Source organism: Physella acuta, unplaced genomic scaffold, assembly GCF_028476545.2.
Source record: "Physella acuta isolate Inbredline_101_S28 unplaced genomic scaffold, ASM2847654v3 ptg000531l, whole genome shotgun sequence".
Lineage (NCBI taxonomy): Eukaryota > Metazoa > Mollusca > Gastropoda > Physidae > Physella > Physella acuta.
This window is the reverse complement of record NW_026732050.1, coordinates 579,818-597,500: the sequence shown is the minus strand read 5'-3', so window position 1 is coordinate 597,500 and position 17,683 is coordinate 579,818. Positions and strand designations below refer to the sequence as shown.

The 17,683-nt window shown below is 37.6% G+C and overlaps 2 protein-coding genes across 2 annotated transcripts in view; one reads left to right on the top strand and one right to left on the bottom strand.

Annotated features, from left to right (window-relative positions):
* The window catches only part of LOC131945191 (neuroglobin-like), a 94,254-nt gene that overhangs the window by 30,719 nt on the left and 45,852 nt on the right, over nucleotides 1-17,683 (bottom strand). The gene's annotated exons all lie outside the window — the stretch shown is intronic.
* On the top strand, nucleotides 3,785-4,493 carry LOC131945190 (uncharacterized). Its single transcript, XM_059306217.1, has one exon. It carries the CDS (start codon nucleotides 3,807-3,809, stop codon nucleotides 4,485-4,487), a length of 681 nt encoding a protein of 226 aa, XP_059162200.1. The 5' UTR covers nucleotides 3,785-3,806; the 3' UTR covers nucleotides 4,488-4,493.

The following is a 17,683-nucleotide window of genomic DNA, read 5'->3' as shown; positions in this document are numbered from 1 at the left end:
TACCACTTCCGGTTATCGAAAATCGCTAAAAAGTTGATACGGATCTACGATTTTGATAAAATACTTATATATGAAATTTCATCAACCTAGCTGTAACGGTACTCAAGTTATCGTGTTTACACACAGACACACACACACACACACAGACAGACAGACAGACAGACAGACACACAGACCTACGGACAAGATTGCAAAATTATGTTTTTTCCGTATCAGTGAGGTGTAAAACGTCGAGATTTGCAAAAATCTCGATTTTTTTTTGCACGATTACAAGACTTTCTCTTTACTTCGTATATACGAGAAAGTAAAAAATTAAGCAAAACCCTCGAAGAAAATTTGTCCATTTGAACAATTTTTTTTACTAATATGTAATGCAAATAAAAACAAACAAACAACTGAATATAGTTTGTTTCCTTAAAACAAATACACGTCTCTACTATTTCAACAATATACCTTTATGTAAGTACCAGGTCGGTTGACCAATGACCACACTCCGAGTGAAGTAGCCAGTCACGTGAAGGCTTTGGCCCCTGAGCTGGCCCTAGTTGAGACACAAACCAATAAATTAATGGGCTTTGTTTGTGTAGACACCACCCAACACATTAATGGCTTTTTTTTCAGTGTAGACACCACCCAACAAATTTATGGTTTTTTCTAACTGAGACACCACCCAACAAATTAATGGGTTTACCTAAAGTTGAGACACAACCCAACAAATTAATGGGCTTTGTTAGTGTAGACACCACCCAACAAATTAATGGGTTTTGTTAGTGTAGACACTACCCAACAAATTAATGGGTTTTGTTAGTGTAGACACCATTTAACAAATTAATGAGTTTTCCTAGTTGAGATATCAACCAAGAAATAAATAGTTTTTTTAAAAATTGAGACACTACCCAACAAATTAATGGGTTTTCCTAAAGTAGAGACACCACCCAACAAATTAATGGGTTTTCCTAACGTTGAGACACCACCCAACAAATTAATGGGTTTCCCTAAAATTGAGACTCCACCCAACAAATTAATCGTTTTCCTAGTTCCAAGAAATCAATGACTAGACACAAATAGCTGGGCTTACTTAAAAGACACAGAAAACAAAATCTAATCTGATCGCTTTTCAAAGTTGTCCACGCGGCTGTGTCGTGGACGTTAAAAAACTGACTCCAAGAGAAATTTGATTCCTCTCTTCACCTTCAGTAATGACTAGTCATGTCATTCCCAGTGACGTCACTGGCTGTCGTTGTTGTCGGTTTACCGCCTTTGACTTTGACGTGTGACCTAATTCCGGGCAAGTCCAGCTGCCACGGAATTTAATATCCGAAGATCGTCTTTCTCGTTTTTGTTTTAATTAGGTTTTGAGAGCACATTATTCCATCTCATGAAACCACATCATTAGGTCTCATGAAACCACATCATTCGGTCTCATGAAACCACATTATTTGACGTCATGAAACAAAATGATTTGATGTCATGAAACCACATCATTCGGTCTCATGAACTACATTATGTGATATCATAAAACCACATGATTTATGTCATGAAAACCACATCATTCGGTCTCATAAAACCACATTATGTGATGTCATAAAACCACATGATTTATGTCATGAAACCACACCATTCGGTCTCATGAAACCACACCATTCGGTCTCATGAAACCACACCATTCGGTCTCATGAAACTACATTATTTGATGTCATAAAACCACACTATTTGATATAATGAAACCACATCATTCGGTCTCATGAAACCACATTATGTGATGTCATAAAACCACATGATTTGATATCATGAACCACATCATTCGGTCTCATGAAACCACATTATTTGATATCATGAAACCACTTGACGTATGTCATGAAACCACATCATTCGGTCTCAGGAAACTACATTATTTGATGTCATCAAACCAAATGATTTGATGTAATCAAATCACACCATTCCGTCTCATGAAACCACATTATTTTTTGTCATGAAACCACACCATTCATTGTCAAAAACTACATGATTTGATATCAGTAAACATCAATAAATCAGGAGTCTTTTGAAGAATGTCTAAAGAAACTCTGAAGAATGTCTGAAGAAAGTCTGAAAAATGTCTTAAGAATGTCTGAAGAAACTACAAAGAAGCTCTAAATAAACTCTGGAGAAACTCTGAATAAAATCTAAAGAATGTCTTAAGAATGTCTGAAGAAACTAAAGAAAATGTAAATAAACTCTGAAGAAACTGAAGAAAATCTGAAGAATGTCGGAAGAATGTCTGAAAAAACTCTGAAGAATGTCTTAAGAATGTCTGAAGAAACTTTAAAGAAACTATTAATAAACTCTGAAGAAACTGAAGAAACTCTGAAGAACGTCTGATTTGTTTCACAAAACACGAAGCCGTGTTTGCTGTTTGACTAATTAAATGTTGTAGACCGTCATTCGAAACTCAATCAAGCGACATAAAAATATACAAGCCCTATTTTAAAAAGTTTTTATAATAAAAAAAAATTGATTAGAAGATATTTTTATCTAAAATAAAATTGGCTGAAAAAAATAAAAACATTGCCCTGTACTGATTTTTTTGTGTGAAAATAAAAGTTTAAACGAAACGCTAAAGAACTCACTCCTAAATTACAGAAGACGCCTCGCTATGATCTGTCAGCAGAGTTTGATAGGGCGCCTTGTTTTAAGCGGCTTGACAAACGTTTATACACCCAGATTAAAGTTTTTTCTTGATCCTACATTTCTAATAAGATGTGAGTTTGATGGCACAAAACATATCACATCACGTGCAGTGCCGGCTGGTGTTTACCTCCCTTGACCACCAGATTCGGGAGATTTGTAACAAATCCATGATTTTTGTAGTAGCGAGGGGGTGGTGGGGGACATATGTCCCCGGGCGCCGACCTTAGGGGGGTGCCAAAATGGGTAGGAAAAACAAATTGAAAGTTTGAGGGGTGGGGGGGGGGGGGAGTGTAAATCGAAAGTTTGAGGGGGGTGCATGCAAATCGAAAGTTTGAGGGGGGGGGGGCTGCAAATCGAAAGTTTGAGGGGGGGGGTTCAAATCGGAAGTTTGTCCCTGGGCGCCGGGAAGGGACGCTGCGCCTCTCAGTTCTATAAAAAAAATAATTTTTGAATTACTCTATAAATAAATGTTGCATGGATCCAATATAGATTTTAAAATAGAAAATAAAGCGTACTAGGCCTACAGTCATGCAATAGCTGCAATCTTATCGCATCTATTTTTATTTTGGATGTGCGCGTTTTAAAGGAGATAAAATTGGTTATCGTTTAGTCATATACGTTTGACGTCTGCGTTCACTTAGTTACGTAATTATAACACATGGAGAATCCAGTAACGTCATAATAATAGAGATATTTTATAGCATATAAGACAACCCAACCGTATGATGCAAGCTAATTTCAGAAATTACAATTCACATGGTAAGATCAATATTTTGAAAAAAATTATATATATATATATATATATATATATATATATATATATATATATATATATATATATATATATTTATATATATGTGTGTGTGTGTAAACATATATTAATATATTTATAAATAGATAAATAAATAAATAAATAAATAAATAAATAAATATATATATATATATATATATATTTAGAAGTAGATAAATAAATAAATAAATATATATATATGTATATATATATATATATATATATATATATATATATATATATATATATATATATATATATATATATATATATATATATATATATACATACTCTAAACATTATTATTGTGCCACTGTAGGTGACTATTGAGACGACAAAATCAACAATGAACACACTCTACATCATCTGCGTGTTAGCACTACGACTGCTGGCGTGTTCGTGTGACGTGACGTCACCACCTGCCAGACCGTCCAAAATGTTGGTAGCACTGCTCGGTTCCAGAAACGTCTCTCACTCTCTCGAACATTCCAACCTCTCGTCCAGCAACCGACGTTTACCTGCTAGGGTCAGTTCAGCGAACCATTCTTCCGATGAGTCAACGATTCTTTCAGCGAACCATTCTTCCGATGAGTCAACGATTCTTTCAGCGAACTATTCCGTCAATCTGCCTGTTTCAACGATTCTGTCAGCCAACTCAAGCTCTGAAATACAGGCCCGTGCCATTCGCATCAATACTTATCCCTACATACATACATTTTCTTACCGCAGCTGGGACCATTTCGATGGAAAGTTGCTTGGCATCATAATGGGCTCGTTGTTCGGTGCAGTTTTTTTCTTGATTATCCTTTTTTGTTGTATCCGCGCGTGTTTATTGAGAAAGCAGCGCCCTGTACGTGAGAACATCGTCGTCCTTTCTAATAGACAAACCGATTCCAGCATCAACCCCAGCAGCGACTCTATGCCGACCGGTTTCAGCAGCAACCCCAACAGCGAACCACCACCAGCTTACTCTCAAGTAGTCTTTAGCAAGACTGACAATAACATGCAGTGGCAAGCGAGATTTTAAGGTACGACAGGGTAGAGGGGGGGGGGGGTAATTTAAGGGCGACAACTTAGAGGGGGGGGGGGGGGGTAATTTAAGGGCGACAACTTAGAGGTGGGTAATTTAATGGCGACAACTTAGAGGTGGGGGGGGTAATTTAAGGGCGACAACTTAGGATTGACTACTCAAAGGGCAATAACTCAAAGGTTGATAACTTAAGGGTCGACAATTTAATTTGCGACAATATAATGAACGACAACATAGGGGCGACAACTTAAAGGACGACAGCCTAGGGGGTGTCAAAATAAGGAGCAAAAGCACGGAAATCAACACAATAAAGGGTACTCCATATTTTAAAGGACTATTCAAGAGACGACAACTCACCACTGAACATGTACTCCCACAACCCGCACAATCGGAGACAACTGTGTTACGTAATATACAAGTCAACTATTCATCTGTCTGCTAAGAATTGTCATATATAAATAAATATATATATATATATATATATATATATATATATATATATATGTATGAATATTTGTTTATGTATATATATATATATATATATATATATATATATATATATATATATATATATATATATATATATATATATATATATATATATATATATATTATCTAATATATAAAGCTGAGTTCTGTATGTAATGCATATGTTTGTCGTTGGTCTTGGATGAATTTAAGTGTTAGAAAATTATCGTGCGCATTTGTCTAAATTTATGAGCTAAAAAATTACTATTGAAAGTGTTGGGAAATAATTTTCATTTTTCAAATTATAGTAATAATTGTCGGCATGTTCATTAAACACAAGTTTTAAAAAAATATCATCTTTTACAAAAATTCTAATTATGTCTTTATTTAGTCCTATAGCACTTACTTCCCTTTGATAAATTAGGAAAACAAAATTACTTCCCTTTATAAAACCATTGCATTTTGTGGAAAATAATTTACTTTTTAATTACTTTGTTTTGGTGTTGGGAAAAAAAATAATTACATAATTAGCGGGGATTGATCAAGTGCAAATGTTGTAGGTATTTTACGGATAAGCTTGGAGTATTAAAATTGTTCATTAAATTGAAACAGGCGCGTTCGTTTAAGTGAGTGCAAAAGACTATGAATAAGTTGGGGTACTATAGTCGTTCATTAAGCTAAAACAGGTGATTCCGCCCCGGGCGTTTATGTTCGCGTTAGTGTTTTCTTTGTGTTTAGGTGGGTTTGCGTTAGTGGTTGCGTTTTGATTTGGTTCGTTTTTGTTCTTTCTTTTTTCGTTTTTGTTTGTGTTTTTTTGTTTGGGTTTGTATTTGTGTTTTTGGTTGGTTTTGCGTTTGGATTTGGTTTGTTTTCGTTTGCTTTTTCGTTTGTTTTTTTTTGTTGGTATTGGTGTTTGTGGTTGGGTTTGTTGTTAGGTTTTTGTTTTCGTTTGCTTTTTTGTTTGTTTTTTCTTTGTGTTTGTATTGGTGTTTGTGGTTGTGGTTGGGTTTGTTGTTAGGTTTTTGTTTTCGTTTGTATTTGTAATAGTGTTAGCGTTTTGTTTGCGTTTTGTTGTTTTGGTTGGTTGTGGTTTGGGTGGGCAATGCCGGGTTTATGATGATTACTAAACACACAGGTAATGGTCTTTAACAGAAAGGTTTTTCACAGAAGCCAGAGCAGGGCCTGGCCGGGACGGCTAGTATATATATATATATATATATTATATATATATATATATATATATATATATATATATATATATATATATATATATATATATATAAATATATATATAAATATAAATATATATATATATATATATATATATATATATATATATATATATATATATAAATATATATATAAATATAAATATAAATATATATATATATATATATATATATATATATATATATATATATATATATATATATACATATATATATAATTTGTTTGTAGGCCTTTAACGTGGTATTAATTAGTTAGCATAAGATGAATACTGTTCGACAAAATAACAAAAAACATACATTTAATGTGTCATTTATATGTTAGAGAAAGTAACATTTGATGTCTTAGTCAAGTGTTAAAGAATAATTAATTTGATGTGTTATTGATGTGTTAGTGAAAGACAAATCGCATGTGTAATTGATGGCTTGTTTACAGATAAATTCGATGTGTTATTGATGTGTTAGAGAAAGACAAATCGCATGTACAATTGATGTCTTGTATAGAGATAAATTTGATGTGTTATTGATGTGTTACAGACAGATAAACGAACACAATAGAGTTTTATCGTGTTATCGACACGACGCTTACATAAAAGTTTTTATTTCAAAACGTGATCCGATATCACCCGATATCTTCATTATCCAGATTAGAACTAATTTTAACACACCTACAGTTTTAACCGCGTAGTTTTAACAGAGGTTATCTCACCAAACGTAGAACAATGTAAACATGTTTCCAAAGTTGGCGTGTTCATGAAATTGGCAGAAGATCCTAGCAGCCACGTCTTTATATTATATTCTCTAAGTAAGTTGATATTTTATATTTTGCACTCAATGTTCCAGTAATATAATTGTCATTTAAATGTAGACATATTCAGTTGTGTGTCAGTGTTACGCTAGCCTTGTATGTCATAGACATGTTGTCTCTCCCTATTTTATTGATTCGTAATTAAATTAAAAACATTTTGCCAGCTTAAAAAATTAGGCGGAGATACATTTTGATGTAACGTTTGAAAACTTAGATTAACATCTAGATGCGCACGTTGATGGATGTTGCCACCCTTCATTACGGAAGAATAATTGATGACAGTGTATATGTGCTGGCTGTTTTGCATTTATTTGCAAGAAAAAATACGATTTTGTTTGAATGTATTATTATGTTACACATTAAATTTAATTTTCTCCAAAACTAAAGTGCCTAATCAAAGGCTTGTGTATTTTCTGGTTGATTATTCAATTGTCTTAAACAGTGAACTCAAAGTCGAACACATCAACAACAAACTACATAGGTAGTTAGTTAACATAACAATTTTGGAAATGTTGTCTTCATTTAGCAAAAAATGTGTACTGATACTTATAACATTCTGAGCATCATTTTTACAATTGATAGCCAGGGCACTGAGAGTTTTGTTGTTACAACGTGTCTACATTTTATTTATGTGTGTGTGTAGGGGGGGGGGGGGTAGTTCCCAATGCAATGGTAAAACAAGACTACAAGCTAAAAAAACAATTTAAAAAATACATGTGTGTATTTGTTGCTTAAGTCGAAACTTAGAGACTTAAGTGTTCTGTCGATCATTGGTGTTTTACTCATGGTTCAGTGATGGTCAACTAAATAGCCACTAATGGGACAATAAAAGTCAACTAAATAGCCGCTAATGGGACGATAAAAGTCAACTAAATAGCCACTAATGGGACAATAAAAGTCAACTAAATAGCCACTAATGGGACAATAAAAATCAACTAAATAGCCACTAATGGGACAATAAAAGTCAACTAAATAGCCACTAATAGACCAATGATAATATTACAATGTAATTGTGTATCTTTTAATTGACTCCTAAGCTACTGTTATAAAATATTATATTAGAACATTTGATTGCAGGTGAACATGTTCGCAAGTGTTTTCCTTTGTGCTGTGCTTGTCTTCCACACATCCGCCAATGTGGACGCTCTCGATAGACTAGGCAGCCATGACTCCACTTTCCTGCGAGCTCTGAATCCCGCTGGACAAGTCAAGAACAACACGGCCAGTCACGGGTTCACGGACATGGTACACAAACTTGGGCCTTCAATTATCAGCCATGACATTTTAGCACCTGATCAGGCTAATAAGATTAATGAGCCAGGTTATCGAAGGCGGGAATTCAGATTTGTCCACCACATAACTCGCCGCCATTTCCCCACCACTCGCCGCTCCACCCGTACCACTCGCCGCCCCACCCGTACCACTCGCCGCCCCACCCGTACGACTCGCCGCGCCACCCCCACCACTCGCCGCCCCACCCCTTCCACTCGCCGCCCCACCCCTTCCACTCGCCGCCCCACCCCCACCTCTCGCCGCCCCACCCCAACCACTCGCCGCCCCACCCCCACCACTCGCCGCCCCACCCAAAGGCTTCAAACATTGTCCACCAGCTACCACAAAAGACCGACTTGGCCCGAAACTACTCAGCAAGTGACATCGGGCCACAAAACTTCAAGGCCTGGCCAAGCCACAACAAAATCTTTCTACACGACCAAGACAACAGGACACATTGTAACATTCTCAACTACACAAACTGGCAACTTGATAAGTACATTGAGTAGAGCGACTACGAAATCTGGTCACCAAACTTCTAATATATATAGCGCACCAAACAGCTCTTCTAAAATAACAAGTAGCGCGCCCCACAGTTCTACTAAAATAACAAGTAGCGCATCAAACAGCTCTTCTAAAATAACAAGTAGCGCACCCCACAGTTCTTCTAAAATAACAAGTAGCGCACCCCACAGTTCTACTAAAATAACAAGTAGCGCACCCCACAGTTCTTCTAAAATAACAAGTAGCGCGCCCCACAGTTCTACTAAAATAACAAGTAGCGCACCCCACAGTTCTTCTAAAATAACAAGTAGCGCACCCCACAGTTCTTCTAAAATAACAAGTAGCGCGCCCCACAGTTCTACTAAAATAACAAGTAGCGCACCCCACAGCTCTTCTAAAATAACAAGTAGCGCATCAAACAGCTCTTCTAAAATAACAAGTAGCGCACCAAACAGCTCTTCTAAAATAACAAGTAGCGCACCAAACAGCTCTCCTAAAATAACAAGTAGCCCATCAAACAGCTCTCCTAAAATAGCAAGTAGCCCATCAAACAGCTCTCCTAAAATAACAAGTAGCGCACCGAACAGCTCTTCTAAAATAACAAGTAGCGCACCGAACAGCTCTTCTAAAATAACAAATAGCGCACCAAACAGCTCTTCTAAAATAACAAGTAGCGCACCAAACAGCTCTCCTAAAATAACAAGTAGTGCACCAAACAGCTCTCCTAAAATAGCAAGTAGCCCATCAAACAGCTCTCCTAAAATAACAAGTAGCGCACCAAACAGCTCTTCTAAAATAACAAGTAGCGCACCAAACAGCTCTCCTAAAATAACAAGTAGCGCACCAAACAGCTCTCCTAAAATAGCAAGTAGCCCATCAAACAGCTCTCCTAAAATAACAAGTAGCGCACCAAACAGCTCTTCTAAAATAACAAGTAGCGCATCAAACAGCTCTCCTAAAATAACAAGTAGCGCACCAAACAGCTCTCCTAAAATAACAAGTAGCGCACCAAACAGCTCTCCTAAAATAGCAAGTAGCCCATCAAACAGCTCTCCTAAAATAACAAGTAGCGCACCAAACAGCTCTTCTAAAATAACAAGTAGCGCACCAAACAGCTCTCCTAAAATAACAAGTAGCGCACCAAACAGCTCTCCTAAAATAACAAGTAGCGCACCAAACAGCTCTCCTAAAATAACAAGTAGCGCACCAAACAGCTCTCCTAAAATAGCAAGTAGCGCACCAAACAGCTCTCCTAAAATAACAAGTAGCGCCCCAAACAGCTCTTCTAAAATAAGAAGTACCACCCATAGAAGCTCGCCAAACCACCAACCATCATCATCTGGCCCTAATGGCACCACTGATACCCCCAGCCGTCCTCCTTCCACTAACAAACACGACACCACCCACGCCCCACCCCCTACAACAACACCCTCACTACCAGACGTATTCATCTGTCACAACCTGAAGCCCATACCCCTGACCAAAATCTGTGACGGGGTCAACGACTGCGGGGACGACTCAGACGAGACCAACACCGGATGTTTACTTTATCCCACTCCCACGCGGGCATGCGCAGTCACACACTTCACCTGTCAAAACCAGAAATGTCTGAACAAGATCGATGTCTGCGATGGGTTCAACGATTGCGGGGACAACTCCGACGAGGACAACTGCGACGTTAAACAACGATCCACGGGGTCCGACACCCCGGTATACGTCTACGTTGTTGTACCCGTCGTACTTCTGCTAACTCTCATCGTGGGCATCGTCGGTATTTTGATTTACCGTAAGCGGTATGCAGTAAATGGTAAGGGTATTTATAGTTACAATGCAAATTACGTCACGCCTCCACTGTATGGCGAAGACGACGGTTGCTATGACAACCCTCAATATCAGAACGAATTACGCCCCTTATAGGATCTAAAAATAAAGTGAATGCAGACTCAACCTTACATAAATTAGACGGTGATTAAAGTTTAAACATGATTGTTTTTTTCACGCTTTTACTCCCACCAAATAAAATAAAACATGATGCAAGCTTTTTTTTTTTAGTTGGAGAGATGTAATTATACATGACTCAGTAAGATTGCCAGACATTTTAAAAATATATAACAGATAATATTATAAAAGTAATGGCAATATATTTTTTTTGTAATTGACAGATGTAATTAAAACTGGATAAATGTGATTGGCAGTTTTTTTTTTAATTAGAGAGATGTAATCAAACATGTCTAAAAGTAAAAGTGATCGCACGGTATGATATAATTGATATCTATGTTGTTACTTATTATTACGTTAAACTGGGAGTGTACGTGTATGTTGTATTTGAACGTATCTAGTAAATACAATTCTATCATAATGTTTAATATCTAATACTAATTTGTGTTCTTTTTGTTTCGTATCTTCTTTAATACCATTTCACATTTCTACTAATCGAACACTCTGATAGCATCAGGCCTTGGATGTCAGTACAAAGATTTCAATCTGCAAATGTCAGCATGTGCATGTCAATACCTAAATGTCAGGAATTAGATATCAAAGTCTAGATATCAGCATTACGATGTTAAAACTTACTAATCACGAAACGTCATGATATACATATTAGCATTGTAACTTATATATATATATATATATATATATATATATATATATATATATATATATATATATATATATATATATATATATATATATATATATATTAGCATCAGCAGTTGGATACCATAGCCGCCGAGTAATTTGACCAACAAGCGATAAACAGAAAGAAAAAAAAATTCATAAAAAACGTTTTAATAACAAGCTTTTATGTAATGATGCACTAAAAAGTAGAAAATAAATTATAGACTACTATTTAAATAACTATAAAGAAAAGCGTGGGTCACTTTAGTATCTATTGGATACCTTTACTAATGTTAAGGAAGACACCCACGCTTTTCTTTATAGTTATTTAAATAGTAGTCTTTAATTTATTTTCTACTTTTTAGTGCATCATTACATAAAAGCTTGTTATTAAAACGTTTTTTATGAATTTTTTTTTCAGTACTTTACATGTTTTATTTACAATAGAGTTACATGACTAAAAACCATTGCGCGCCTACTGAACAACACGTTCAGTAGGCGCGCAATGGTTTTTGAACGCAGCCATTACGTGATGGCGCAGCTATTGAAGGTGATGACGCGTGTGGTGTGGTTGGCTAGACATGCCTACTAATTCGGTCCAAATTTTTATTTATTCATAAAAAATTAATTAGGCATCCAATTAAGTCAAATTTAGTTTCAGATTGCATTGTCTTCATGTCTTGACCCACGTGTCAAATGTGAATCGTATCGGTCAAGTAGAACTGTCCGAATTTTCACTCCTGCGTTTCTATCTAGACTGACGACAGACAGACTGGCGACGACAGGAAGTGAGTTAAATAAAAGCTTGTAAAAAAAAATTCATAAAAAACGTTTTAATAACAAATTTTATGTAATGATGCACTAAAAAGTAGAAAATAAATAATACACTACTATTTAAATTACTATAAAGAAAAGCGTGGGTCACTTTAGTACTTTAGTACCTATTGGATACCTTTACTAATATTTGAGAAGAGACCCACGCTTTTCTTTATAGTAATTTAAATAGTAGTGTATAATTTATTTTCTACTTTTTAGTGCATCATTACATAAAAGCTTGTTATTAAAACGTTTTTTATGAATTTTTTTTTCAGTACTTTACATGTTTTATTTACAAAAGTGTTACATGACTAAAAACCATTGCGCGTCTATTGAACGTGATGGCGCGCCTACTGAAGGTGATGGCGCAGCGATTGAACGTGATGACGTATGTGGTGTGGTTGGATAGATATGCCTACTAATTCGGTCCAAATTTTAATTAATTCATAAAAAATTAATTAGGCATCCAATTAAGTCAAATTTAGATTCAGATTGCATTGTCTTCATGTCTTGACCCACGTGCCAACTGTGAATCGTATCGGTCAAGTAGAACTGTCCGAATTTTCACTCCTGCGTTTCCATCTAGACTGACGACAGACAGAATGTCGACAGACTGTCGACAGAGGAAGTGAGTTAAATAAAAGTTTGTAAAAAAACGTACCTCTGCTTGCAGCAGTAAAAATGGCCAACAAATATATACCGGTGTCCAACAAATCCATGCTTGTCTTATGGAAAAGTACGATCACGTCCGGTTAGAGTACATGGCTATAGCTGTACACTGGGCGGCGGACTACTAGCCAGGGCTTAACGTTTATTGGGGTCAACATGACAGAGCGGTTTCATGTGTTAAAGATTGTACTTAACGCTAAAAGATGAGATTTACAAGGACGAGAGGATTTTGGTCTTTACGCTAAAATACGAGATTTTTTTAAAAGAGAGAGTGTTGGCCTTCATGTAGAAATTCGAGATTTTTTAAACGTTAACATTGTTTGCCCAATTCCTCAAATGAAAGAAAAACAATCAGATACTATCCCGAACGCTAATGATCATCAACGGCGACTAATTACAGACCAAGCTCACAACAAGCATGCACTAAACATACACAACACACGTACTCAAACAAAGCCATACAAAATGTATCCTATACATAGCCTTATAGTTAAATAGTCACACAGCAAACAAGAGCAATCACAGTGAACCTAACAGTCAGATAGAAAAAACAAGAGCACCACTAATTACACACCCATATACAATCACTCACCAACACCCATATACAATCAATCACCAACACCAATATCCAATCAATCACCAACACCTATATCCAATCACTCACCAACACTTTTATACAATCAATCACCAACACCTATATCCAATCACTCACCAACACCCATATACAATCACTCACCAACACCCATATACAATCACTCACCAACACCCATATACAATCAATCACCAACACCTATATATAATCAATCACCAACACCCATATACAATCACTCACCAACACCCATATAGAATCACTCACCAACACCCACATACAATCACTCACCAACACCCATATACAACCACTCACCAACACCCATATACAATCACTCACCAACACCCATACTCAATCACTCACCAACACCCATATACAATCACTCACCAACACCCATATCCAATCACTCACCAACACCCATACTCAATCACTCACCAACACCCACATACAATCACTCACCAACACCCATATACAACCAATCACCAACACCTATATACAATCAATCACCAACACCCATATACAATCAAACACCAAAATCAATATACAATCAATCACCAAGCAGACACATCTTACACACACCACACATAAGCTGAGGACTTCTACTAAATCCAGTCAAGTTTCATATTGTCATTAAGTGAGGGATCAGTCATGTAACTATGACCTACATAGCCTTTGTTTATTTTTTCATCTATATCCTAAAGCTATTAATTTCAACGGAACCATTTTTTGGCTAAGGAAAATATCGCCCCACAGTCTAAATGTCGACATAAAAAAAGCCTCCAAAGCAAAACCACTGTTGAAATAGGAAAAAAAAAAGAAAGACACAAAAAGTCATTGAAAAAAAGTCACCGGGGAAAAAGTCACAGACAATAGGTTATGTTAGCCTGCCCCCCCCCCCCCCACCTACTGGGACATAGGCCGCTGACAAGAACATTCCAGGCATCTGTCCTGGGCTAGTATCTCCAGCTTTCTCCCTGTTATCCAAGCTTCTCACAGATAATCAATCAAATCATACATTTTCTCCCATGATTTCCCATTATTTAACATCTACAGCTCACGTCAATCGAAGGGGATTCGATTTTTCTTTTATTGACAGTTAACGTGGAGGCTTTAGAAACAGCTAGTGCTAGTTAAGTTTATGGTTTGTTTTTGTTTGATCACACTAAGCCATAGATTTAACCAACTTTCTAAACAGCGAGTACTAGGAAGTTTAAGGTTGTTTTTTTTTTGTCTCACCAAGCCATACATGATCCTCATCCCCGGAAGGGAATAAAAAAATGTATCTGTTAGCTGACCACGCTGAGCTGGTAATATAAAGGTCAAAGTTCGAACCAGTGTCCAGCAGCGCTAACAGAATATTTGACCTTTGTCACCGGAAATCACGTCATTCCACTACCCCTCCATTCACGCCCAGCAGACGACGGAACCAAGGGAGACAAAAATGTCAATGTTCGTAAAGAAAACGACAAGTATAACAATTCAAATGGTAGACTAGCTAGTATCAGACGGCATCATCCTCGTATGTACCAGACTACAACAACCTTTTTTTTTAAGTTTTCCTTTACCATTTAAAACATTACAACATCACCAGAACTGAAGGCACACCATAGGAACTTGGTTTAAAACAATGCAATCATAATTGTTTTCTAATTGGAAGATTTTAGCGACATTCCATTTCAACTAATTTACATTTAAAAAAAAAAAGAATTGATCAGCAGTTTAATTTTTTTTCACGTGGGCTTTGTTGAAATAATTTCCTATTTCATCCCTGGATCATTGGATGAATCACGTTCCAGTTGTAGCTGGACAATGTCCAGGGCTGTTTTTTTTTCAGCCACCGTGAGCTGGTTCTAGAGTCAGTGACAACAACATGTTAGAGGACAAATAGCTGACTAGGCCAATACTCGGACTAGGCCAATACTCGGACTAGGCCAATACTCGGACTAGGCCAATACTCGGACTAGGCTAATACTCGGACTAGGCCAATACTCGGACTAGGCTAATACTCGGACTACGCCAATACTCGGGCTAGCCCAATGCTCAGACTAGGCCAATACTCGGACTAGGCCAATACTCGGACTAGGCCAATACTCTGACTAGGCTAATACTCGGACTAGGCTAATACTCGGACTAGGCCAATACTCGGACTAGGCTAATACTCGGACTAGGCCAATACTCAGACTAGGCCAATACTCGAACTAGGTCAATACTCGGACTAGGCCAATACTCGAACTAGGAAAATACACGGACTAGGCCAATACTCGGACTAGGCCAATACTCGAACTAGGCCAATACACGGACTAGGCCAATACTCGGACTAGGCCAATACTCGAACTAGGCCAATATATGGACTAGGCCAATACTCGGACTAGGCCAATACTCGGACAAGGCCAATACTCGGACTAGACCAATACTCGAACTAGACCGATCCTCGGACTAGGCCAATACTCGAACTAGGCCAATACTGGCCCAACACTCCTCTCTTTACATAATGAATGTGTGTGTGCGTGTATGTCTGTGTGTGTGTGTGTGTGTATGTGCCTGTGAGTTGGGCTGAAAAACTGAGATCCCCTGTAACTAAAAGAACCAGAGTACAACACAAATAACTATTTTCAGCTATTTTAATTAAAACATTCATTAAATGAACGTGGCAAAGAATGCGCGACTTTAAGACTTCGCCGAACGAACAAAGCATTAGTCGCGAGTCTTCAGGACTCCATCAAAGCAACAAGGTACAGAACAAGCAGCTTTAGAACCACATACCAAGGACGTGTAAGATCAGTCACCATTTAATGGTGACCAGCAGACAATTAACCGGCCTGCGAGCCGCCATCCTCTCACCACGACTTTGGTTCGAGGACGACAAAAAGTGGACATTTGAACAATGTCGCGGAGGAGTACAAACACTCTGAGCAGACGGCCACGTCAGTCAACAGATCATTACGCTAATTGGTGGGCGCCGACAGCCGGGAATACTTTCTTTTGTCAAGCTCTTGTGTGACAGGCGGGTTTAAAACACAGGGGGGGGGGAGGTTGTCGGGGACGCCGGTTGGTATAATAGACAAGTTTTCAGATTGAGAACAAGGAACGTGCTAGGAGATTTAGAAAAGGGAACAAGTCATTATACTTGGAACAAAGAACAGGTCGTTTGATATAGAACAGAACTGCCGTATTAAGAATAAGACAAATGATGGGGCACAAAGAACAAGGCTGTGTAAATGTTAAAAATAACTATTGAAACATGCGTCTCCAGTGAGTCAATGTGCCTACAGTCAGTCAATGAGGCTCGGGTTAGTCAATGGGCAAACGGTCAGTCAACGTGCCTTGCTTCAGTCAATGGCGGCCTACGGTAATATAATGGTATGGGCATACGGTCAGGCCTTGGCCTTACACTCATTCAATGGGCCTACGGTCGATGGGCGTCCTACAGCCAGTTAATGCTACTGGGGATACGGTTTTAGTCAATAGGCCTAAGGACAGTCAAATGGCCTACGGACATTCAAATCGCCTACGTTCAGTAAATGAGTCATTTGTGTTGCCAGTACTAAAATAACTGAGCACCTAAAATACATTTTAGTCGGAGACGGATTTTAGAATTCTTGTTGTAGGTGGTGTTTAAAATAGTTTTTTTTGTCTGGATAAAGGTTTTCACAATTAGCTTGAGAGCCTCGTTATTTTACGCAGGAGAAAATTCTGTGGCCGTCATTGTTAACTTACCAAAGTTCTATGGATGTCATTGTTAACTTACCAAAGTTCTATGGATGTCATTGTTAACTTACCAAAGTTCTATGGATGTCATTGTTAACTTACCAAAGTTCTATGGATGTCATTGTTACCACTTTAAAAGACGGAGATCGCAGCCAAGAAAAAATATTGGTCGTTCAAATTGTACGAGTGTCGCGAAGTGGTGAGCTGTGGGTGTATTGAGGGGAGTGGGGGGGGGGGGGGGGGGGCGGGGGTGGATGTTAAGGCACGTGCTGGCAAGACATTTCTTTTGAAGGGAGTAAAAAGTCGCGATCAGGTTGGAGGAGTGATGTAAACTCGTTTGCTAGGCGTGGTTGTTGAATGCGTGTTGTACAAATCTGTAAAATTGGTGCACAAATACAAACATACTTTATCAAATACTGTGTTTGGTTTTATGACCGTAGCATTTGAAAGAGTCGAACTGGATTTCACCAAACGAATGTTTTTTGAGAATGTTTACAATCTTGTAGTTTATTTA

Excerpts from the sequence above, each read along its gene's own strand:
- LOC131945190 (XM_059306217.1), top strand. The coding sequence starts at position 3,807 with ATGAACACACTCTACATCATCTGCGTGTTAGCACTACGACTGCTGGCG.